General features: G+C 53.3%; 1 protein-coding gene across 1 annotated transcript in view; it reads left to right on the top strand.

Annotated features, from left to right (window-relative positions):
- PKP2 (plakophilin 2) overlaps positions 1 to 9,667 on the top strand; it is a 61,032-nt gene that overhangs the window by 40,377 nt on the left and 10,988 nt on the right. Inside the window, exons 8-10 of the mRNA XM_012735151.1 lie at positions 5,713 to 5,830; positions 6,665 to 6,829; positions 8,404 to 8,577. Of these exons, the coding sequence (XP_012590605.1) occupies positions 5,713 to 5,830; positions 6,665 to 6,829; positions 8,404 to 8,577 (457 nt within the window). The remainder of the gene's footprint in view (positions 1 to 5,712; positions 5,831 to 6,664; positions 6,830 to 8,403; positions 8,578 to 9,667) is intronic.

A 9,667-nucleotide genomic window follows, 5' to 3' on the forward strand; every position in this document is an offset into this window, starting at 1 on the left:
TTTCCACCGGGAGGCTGACTGGAAAATAGCACAGAATGCAGAAGACTCTGGAGAGGTGCTGAGTGCACATTGGAACGTCTGTCTCCCCAATTAGCTCATCTTTCTACCACTGCTTCATCTTTATCACCTTTAGAGTTATAGTAAAAGTAGGAATTCACAAAGCCCTGCAAAGCTGTTCTTATAGCTTGTTAATTGTGGACTGATATAAAAGCCTTGTAAATTGCTGCCTTTCTTGAACCTTGACACCTAATACCCATCTCTGCATTTTGAGGTCACTTCAGAGTTTGCCATTTTGTTTAGGATGATCAGACAAAATGACAGCACATAACTCCAGCCCATTGCAAGACATTTTCTACCAATGTTTTTGTTGTTGTTTATGACATAGAAGAACTAGAGTACAGGGCAGTGGTGCAGGGGCTGAGAGGATTCACCAGAGATAGAGTGGGGAGCAGAATCATTGGATCTACTGAAATCCACTGAGGGGAGCAGCAGGCAAAACAGGAGAGGTCTGCTGTACCATGTGGGTCAGCTCTCTGGCTGGGGATCGAACTCAGGTAGTAGCAGTAACAATGCTAAGACTCAACCCGTAGGCCACCAAAGAGACCCTGTAAGACAATTTCCTTTTTCTTCATTGTGTTTTGCACCTACATGTGCCAGTTAAGGGGGAGAAGCAGTTGCTAACACATTCCTTCTGCAGGTGATTTAAACTTCTCTTCCCACCACATGTCATGGCAGTGAGTATATAGCAAACATACTAAAATTTGTTATTATCATAAAAGAAGCTTCCACTCACACTTATCATTGTGCACCTAGGTGGGGTGGGGGCTGGTCTGAGGCAGGAAACTGTCTTTAGGGCGAGAACCTGCAACTCTCAGTCCTGATCCTACTCAGCTTCAGAGTTCACAGGAAGAAGGAGCTGAGCAGAAAGCGGTAGAGTGCTTTTTACTTTATCAAGATGACGTATCCACTTACCTTTCTGCTTATGTAGCTTTTGATTGGAGCCTTGAACAGAAAGAGAGAGTCCCAAGATGTCTCTCCAGACCATTTTTTTAAAGCATCCTCATGTGGAGCTTAAAGCAGAAGGTAGTGTCCTAGTCACTCTATCGCAGGACACTGAAAGTCTTTTTCCAGAAAAAAACAGTGTGATCGTCATCAGAACAATGGACACAATCTGGGCTCATCATGAGTAAACAGAATTGCGTGGGCTGCTGTGAGGGCGCGAGCACCGCCCTGTCTGGGGGCCTCGGGGGCCTGAGCCTCGGGGGCCTGAGCGACTCGGCCCTGTTTAGGATGTCCACTCGGGTTCCGGTGACTGCTGCCTCTCTTCTTCCACCCAGGCTTCCTGATGCGTAATCCACGCCACAGGTGGCCTTTGTGGTCTGCCTGGCCCGGTGCCCTGCCAGGGAAGGAAGCAGGTGGGGAGGTGGTGAAGCTTTGTTCCACCTGCTTCCGCCGCCATCCTCACCTGCAGACACCTGCCGGAACCCATGCTAGTGCGGGCGGACAGACCGGCCCTCTCTGGGTTCAGGGTTTTGTTCTTTTCCCCGTTCAGCTGAGACTCCCTTTTTTGCCCCCTGGGACTCCTCTGCCGCCAGCTGCATTAATCACAGACAAGGCCCAACTGTCTGCTATGTATCAGTGGACGTTGCACAGGAACGGAGACCCAGATCTCAAATGGCAGGAGGAAGAAGGCTGCCACCTTATCACTGCAGCCTCACCCAGGGTTCCCCACATCTCCCGGGGACGCACCGGGTGCAACTATCTGAGGCACCACTGCGGGCAGCTCACAGCACAGGCCGTGGGGAGCCTGGAGCCGTGGGGGATATGAGGAAGCGCAACTCCCCCCAGGCCCGTGTGCACTTAGACCCTAGGACTGCCCTGTCCCGTCTTGCAGGCCTAGCCTACACTGCACACGTAAGTTCCGAGTTACCGGGAATCCACACCCATTTTTCAAACACAAATAGTCCCATTAAAAAAAAAAAAAATCTGTCTCTTAGAATGACTTTTATCCTCAAAGTGTCTTGAGTAGATTCGCTCCAGCCAGTTCTTGGTGACTCACCTCTAGCCTTTTACCTGAAACACTTCACAGGTGCTCACCTGCCTGCTAGCAGCCCACATGCCCAGTGGGCAGACGCCCCCTCCCCCAACTGTCCCCACGCAGCCTGGCACACTCAGCTGGTTGTGGGAGGGCCAGAGTCCTCTTGGAGGCAGGTCATTGGCTTTAAGCTGGACTCTGGGTGGAATTCCAGAATTTCAACCAGTAAAAAGACCAGCCTGGCCAGGGGTCTGGTGAGCACCCAGCACACACCAGCACGTCCCTTCCTGGGCTGGGCCAGCAGGCGGGGCTCGTGGGCGTGGCAAACCCATCACACTTGTGTTTACCTCCGTGAGCGCCTGCCACCTTCTCTTAGCTTTGCAAGGCCCACAGCCTGCATGTTTTCTCCCATCTAGCATGATTCTCAGGGATGAGGGAGACAAGTGGCCTGGTTGGGGGCTGGGGGGAGGTATATGTTGAAGGGTCTCTAGTCACTGATTTGCTTTCAGAGAAAACACCAGATCCCACCCAGTGCTGTACAGTTTTTTTTTAAAATATTTATTTCTTATTTGTTTATGCATACAAGAACTGGGGTACAAGCCAGAGGTATTGGGGGTGAGAGGATTCACCAGAGAGCGTAGGGAACAGAACAGGTAGATCTACTGAAATACGCTGCTGAGGAGAGCAGCAGGGAGACAGGAAAGGTCTGCTGCACTATTTGGGTCAGCTCCCTGGCCCGGGATCCAATCCAGGATGCAGTAGCTGGTGATAGCTTGATAGAGACTTTAACCCCTGCACCACCATGGAGGCCCAGCGCTGTGCAGTTTTGTGCAGCAACAAGCATAGATTCGGTTTCTGTTTCTTCTCGCTGTTCACAAGTCATAGTGCCAGAAAAATTCCCCCTAGTGCTGGACAGTCCAAGCTGGTGTCCTCAGAGGGTGTCAGGCTCCAGAAGAGCCCCGCCATGGGAAGGGTGGTGACCTGCCCCAGGACCTTGTTCTTATTCAGGGGCAGTTTTCTGAAAGGTGCTGTATTTTACTCAGACTTTGGCCAGATTGGGGCAGTTAACCCAGCCCTTGACCCAGTCAGGTCCAAGACAGTAAACGAGACACATCCAGCATGCCCACTGGTACCTGGGCACTTTTATTGAGTGACTGCAGTGTCTGTAGACACTCTGACATCCAACAAGGTCGTTATTTTGATCCGTTGCTGTTTAATACTGTCTCACAATTTTTTTCCACATCCAACTCTGTTGGGTCCTATATAAAAAATTATAATGCAGTATTTTTTGGGATTCAGGACACAGGTCAAAAAAGGATCAATCCTGCTTAAAAATCACGATGTTAAATCTCTGACTCCCACAAACTTAAGAATGAGCTGTTGAGACTTTAACCCCTATGCCACCAGTAGACCTGCCTGTTCTGCTCCCCACTCTGTCTCTGGTGAATACTCTCACCCCCATCACCTTTGACCTAGACCCCAGTTCTTGTATGCATAAATAAGTAAATTTTTCAAAAAAAGAAAGAGCTGTTGGAGAAACACTTTACGATGGATATGTGTCATTGTCTAATAATCGCTGCCTGTTTTTAGTATGCCTCCATAACAAATTCTTCTCTGGCTAGTGCTGACTATTTGTGGATATGGTGCTATAAAATAATCTATCCTTATCGTTTCCATTCTGGGCGGTTGGGTCAGGAGGGAACTATTTCTGCAATGCAGAAGCAGACGCTGGCGCAGTGGTTCCAGGCACTCACTGTCAGCAACGCTATTAAGTGGCAGAAACCCCTGATAAGTCCCATTTCAAGCAGTTGTGCCTGGATAATACCAAACTCTGGGCAGAAGTGAGTGCCTGTGAACTGCCATCCTGCCAAAGTGACTTACCGTTCTTGCCCAAAATAAACATCTTAGCAGAGCCAGGCCAGCAGGGTTTGGGGGTCTCAGCTAGGAGGACAGGCCTTTGACCCATCCTCTGTAGGAAACCGCTGCCATCTCTCCAAGCCACAGGCAGGGAAGGCCACAGGAAGGCTTTGAACCGCAGGATCGCACTGTCTTGAACTGGGAGGTTTGCGGTAGCTGCCGAGCAAACAGCAGACGTGAGTCTGCTGCTGAGGAGGGAGGGGACCTCCTTCCCCACCGGTGTCTGTCACCAGGGACGTCGCTTCAGCCTCTGGGCCCTCGGTGTTCCCATGTTTTCAGTGCCCCCCCCCACTGCTTCTAAAAATTTTATGGTCTTAAAAGACAGTCAGCACACTGAGGCTCTTGGCTGAAGCAATCACCTCTTGAGGAAAAAAAACTGGTACCAACAACTGTATTTGCAGTCCTTGAGCCCAACCCTGTCTTTTCTTTTTAATGGACAGAGTTTGTCAAGTAGAGTGGAAATTCAGTATGAAGGTGAGTCTTGAATCAGTCACTTACTTCCTACTGTATTGAATTACCTGGCCGACTTTTAAAGTATTTAAAGTCCTCAGTTTGAGAGAGCTTGCTCTTATCTCAATGATGAGGTTGAAGCATGAACTTGCATTTTTGTGGGTTCAAAGCAGCCATGTGGGCGGTATCAGCTGTGGGCCATCTGCTGGAGTGTCCACCGTGTGACCCCCATGGCTGGCAGGGCGGTTCTTGCTCAGAGTCTGGCTGTCTGTCCGCTGGCAGTCCCGTGCCCCACACTGGATTTGGGGGCAGAGCAGCTTGTGCAATTACTGGGTGCCGTGTATTATTTTAAAGATGAAGACAATGGGACCTGAGAGGTGTCTGAATTACAGGTTTCCGCGAGGTTCAAAATGATGCTGCCACAACTTAAAAAGTTGCAGACACACTTTGTGTCCTCTTCAGAGGCAACAAGGGTCATGTCTCAGGCAGCCTGCCGGAGACTCTCTTGCCATTTGCACTGACCACCATGCTAACCTTTTGGGGAAAACCATTGTCAAGTGGCTAATGCTAACAAGGAAAACTTGAGCCAAAGAAAACAGTGGTGATAACACCAGAACAGAAGCGTGACCGACCCTCAAGCACAGCGCTGTCGTCATCCCTGGGCTTCCACGCTCTGCCAGGAAGCAGCCTCACCGATGACCCAGTCACCTTACAGAGAACTCCACTGCTCAGGAGATCAGCCATCGGCCGAGGTCACACTCTTGACTCCGGCCTGGCACGCTGAGAATCTGCCCTTCCCACGGCACCTCTGCTGTTGCAGTGACAGGAGATCACAGTTAAGAACACCTGGCACATATATGGCACGAACGCATCTCTGTACAGAGGTCTGCAGGACCCGTAAGATCTCAGTGCCCAGCAAGCGAGGAAACGGAGGCTTGTCCCGGTAACTCCACGTTAAGGCACAAGGACAGAGCCGGGGCCAGGTCCCTGCCAAGTCCGTGGTCCCATTTGCTCCTTTGTGGTCTTCCTGCCCCTTCCAAAACGTGGCCAAGTTCAGGTAGATGGCGCCCTCACCTTGTGCTGAAGCGCTGTAGGCAGGAGGCTTACTAGACCGGAAGGTGTGTTCAGGGAGGGTGTGAGCGGCATGTCCGGATTGGGGGACCCTAGGCAAGTGACACTGGCTGACCCGGGCCGTTCCATCAGGCCTGCAGACGCGGAGGGGCGGGGGTGATTGTGTGCGCCATTGGGACGCCAGGATGCGCAGGCAGCCTGATCCTAACGCCTTTGCTTCTCGCCTCTCCCTCCCTTAGAAACATGAGCTCCGCGGGCCCCGAGGGCAGGAAGGTGATGCGGAGGAGCGACGGGCTGATTGACTCCCTGGTCCACTACGTCCGGGGCACCATCGCAGACTACCAGCCAGACGACAAGGTAGCATGGCTTAAGTCAGGTGTCCGGGGGGCGCGTCTCTTCCCTGTCTCCACTGTGCGTTTAAGGATCCCTGGAGCTGTCTCCTGGCTCAGGGGTGTTCACAGCCCATTGCTAGGCTCCAGGTTTCCCTGATGGGTTGGGAAATGCTAAAATTTAGGTGGACTCATATTCCACTCCAAACACTCTCTTAAGGGCTCCAAGCGGCCATCTGTCAGGAGGTTAGCTGCGGCGGTCAGCCAGGAACTTCAGTGCTTCTCTACTCGCTCTGAGGAGCCCTGTAGGTGTTCTCCATAACTGCATCATCGTCCAGATGAGCCCAGAGCCCAGTCAGCTGGCTTTGCTTCCCTCTCCGCCTTCCCAGGCCCATGGGCTTCCTGCCTGGAAACCCTGCATGTGCCCTCCACTCCCTACAGGGTCCCTTTGTGATGACAGCAGGTCCCTGAGGTCTCCTGCATGCAGCAGCCCCGCCTACCTGCCAGCTCCCGCTGGCTACCACTTGGGCTTTTGGAGTACAGAGCCATTTGAGCACACACCCCACAGTGTGGACTGGAGGGGCTCTCCCCGTGTAAGGGCCTCCACCTCCCCGTGCACACGGCCACTCATGTTCTAGCCTCTGCTTCCAGCCCTCAGTCCACTCCTGGCCTCTTAGTCCACTCCCAGCTTGCAGTCCACTTCCAGACATGAAGTCCACCCCCAGCCCCCACAGTCCACTCCCAGCCCGCAGTCACAGTCCACCCTGCCCTGCCCAGTAGGCCCTTGGGACCCACACCGACTGGCCCGGTGCTGTGGCCCGCAGAGGTGAGCCTGTCAGGTCAGAGCTGCTTGTCTCCCCAGGCCACGGAGAACTGCGTGTGCATCCTGCACAACCTCTCCTACCAGCTGGAGACGGAGCTCCCAGACAGGTACTCCCAGAGCATCTACGTTCAGAACCGCACGGTGCAGGCCGACGACAACAAGAGCATCGGGTGTTTCGGCAGTCGGAGCAGGAAAATAAAAGAGGTGAGCCAGTTCCTGAGCGTGCCCTCACGGGGGAGGGACGCCGGCGCCGCTGAGAGCCTCTGGTCCCACATCACCCCGTGATAATCGACACCCTCGTTTGCTGGAGAAAGTGGAGCTGTAGAGCAGCAGGTTGATTTTTCCAGATTGATTCAGCAGGTCACCAGAAGGTACCAGTCACACGTGCCCTGTGGCCAGGAGATGAGCTCCTGCAGCGTGGCCAGAGCAGTGGTCCTGCTTCCCTCAAGTCCTGTTGATTCAACATTAACACAACCATGGGGCATACTGCTTCCTCCACTACACAGGCACATGCTCCCGCCCGTTTCCAGAAAGTGCCACTGGCCTGCAGCCTGTCCCCTCCCCCTCCCCCTACATCCCTCCAAGCCCACCCCTCACACTCCTTCGTCTCTCTCCACCCCTCCCCACTCCCACCCCTCCTGGCCCTCCCACCCCTTCCCACCTACCCTGCTTCTCTCCCATTTACCCCCCCTCCACTCCTCTCTCCCATCCCCTTGGGTAACTGGCATATTTTTCACAGACTGAAAGAATCATTCTTGTTTTGCAAGTGTATATTATCATTTGCCAGTCAATAAGCTGGGTTGTTTATACTCCACAAATGAAGGAACCCATCCCATATGTATCTTTCACTTTCTGACTTGCTTCTCTTAATGCCACCCCCAAGGTCCATCTATTTTGTCCCAACATGGGGCACTGCCATGTCTTTTTACTAGCTGCATAGTATTCCATTAAGGGAAGCTCCCTTGTTTGTTTATCCACTCCCCTGCTGGTGGGCACTGAGGTGGGGCCACTGAGAACATGGGTGTGCTTGCCTCTCTTAGAAGCTATTTTAGATTTATTTTATTTATGCATACAAGAACTGGGGTGTATCCATTTGGTGCAAGTAGTGAGAGGATTCACCAGAGACAGTGGGGAGCAGAACCAGGCAAGTCTACTGCTCCCAAGGGGAGCAGCAAGCAAGACAGGAGAGGAGAGGTCTGCTGGGCCATGTGGGTCAGCTCCCTGGCTGGGGATGGAGATCAAACTCAGGATGTAATGGCTGGAAATAGCTTGATAGTGCTGAGACTTAACCCCTGCACCACCAGGGAGGCCCTCCTAACCGTGTTGTTTGACTTTGAGCATTGGAAACATTCTTCGGTCATAGTAAAGGCAAGCCCCGCAGGCAAGTGTGAGCCCTGCTCACCACCATGTCTGAGAACCGGGAAATCACCTGGGGACCTTAGACTCCCCTTAGGATTCACGACTCTGAGGGAGTGGCTGCCCCTCTTAGCTACAGGGTGGCCATCACTTACTTAGCTCTTTGCTTAGCAGAAGCCTGAATATGATTCCAGAACAGTCTACACTGAGTGCTCCCCCACTGTGAAGTTTCGGGGCACAATGGGGCACCTTCAGGGAGAAGCCATCACGGCTGTGACTTCAGCACCTAGAAGCAGTGCACACCTGCCTGCTGCCCTTGTTTAGGGCAGCCCCGAGACTGTGGGCTCTGTCCAGGTCTAGCGTGGGGGAGCACTGCAGGCACTCACGCTGGCTTCTCTTCCCCACATGCCCTCTTTTGGCAGCACTACCCAGATTTGCCAATGCCGGAGGAGAAGAGCAACCCCAAGGGCGTGGAGTGGCTGTGGCATTCCATTGTGACGCGGATGTACCTGTCCCTGATCGCCAAGAGCACCCGCAGCTACACACAGGAGGCCGCACTGGGTGCGCTGCAGAACCTGACAGCAGGGAGTGGGCCCGTGAGTGTCGCGCCCGCACCCACTCCTTGAAAAAGCCCTGTAGGCGCACCACTGTGCACGTCAGGCCTTGGCGGGGCCAGCCCTGCCTTGAGCTGGGCTCGGCGGGGAAGCTTCCTGGCTGGTGCCCCTGGGGCCTCCCCGAGGTCTCCCTTCCTCCAAGATCATGCTTACCATGCTCTGCCTGTGGGCGTGCTTCTCACAGTCACCCCTCACGTGGCAGCCGGGGGCTCACGTGTGTGACCTCACCAGTGTCCCCTCGAGCTGTGATGCAAGGTCAGGGAGGGAGCCTCCATGCCCCATCCTGACATGGTCCCCACAACTGGGAGCTGGTGCTGTTTGGACAGCACAGTGCCAGGTACCCCGTCACCTGTGGGTTTCGGGAGTTGGCTGCACTCAGGGAGGGGTTGCCACTGTACAGTCAGGACAGAAGCTGAAAGAGTGCTGCCCACACGGAAGTCAAAGGTGGTGCCCAGAGGTCGAGCAGAGGGTCCCCAGGGGGCAATGACAGGTGCACTCGGGACAGGAAGGACACCTGTGCTAACATGCCCAGGACCCCAGGCCATGTGAGCCGCTGCTTTCAGATGCTTCGTCTATAGCAGCGAAGTTGAAATATATAAAAAGTAAAAGCTACTGCCTTCCCTGGAACCTTGCTACATAGTTAGGGCTTCCTGAAATATGCCATTATTTAAACTAAACTTACATGATTTGCCTTGATTTTAAGTGATTAGAATACTTCCCCCTTAGTAGTTTCTCCTGCAACCAGCTCCCTTTCCATCTGCATGGAGAAAAGACCTTGGTTGGTAACAGCAATCTTGGTTGTCCTCCACTTGAGAACCCGCGTTGTTCTCCAGCATGTGTAATCCAAGGCTTGCTCCTCCCCCCGCATCTTAAAGCGGCAGCTTTACTAGGAAAAGGAGACAAAGAGGCACCTGCATGGTCACAGGTAGGCAGGAGAGCTGCCCAGACACTTGCTCTGTTTTGTTTGTTTGTTTAAGATTTATTTATTTGTACATGCAGAACTGGGGTACAGGCAGAACTGGGGTACAGGCCAGAGGAACAGGGGCGGTGAGAGGATTCACCAGAGACAGAG

The sequence above is a fragment of the Condylura cristata genome, unplaced genomic scaffold (assembly GCF_000260355.1).
Source record: "Condylura cristata isolate star-nosed mole 26May11 unplaced genomic scaffold, ConCri1.0 scaffold00004, whole genome shotgun sequence".
Lineage (NCBI taxonomy): Eukaryota > Metazoa > Chordata > Mammalia > Eulipotyphla > Talpidae > Condylura > Condylura cristata.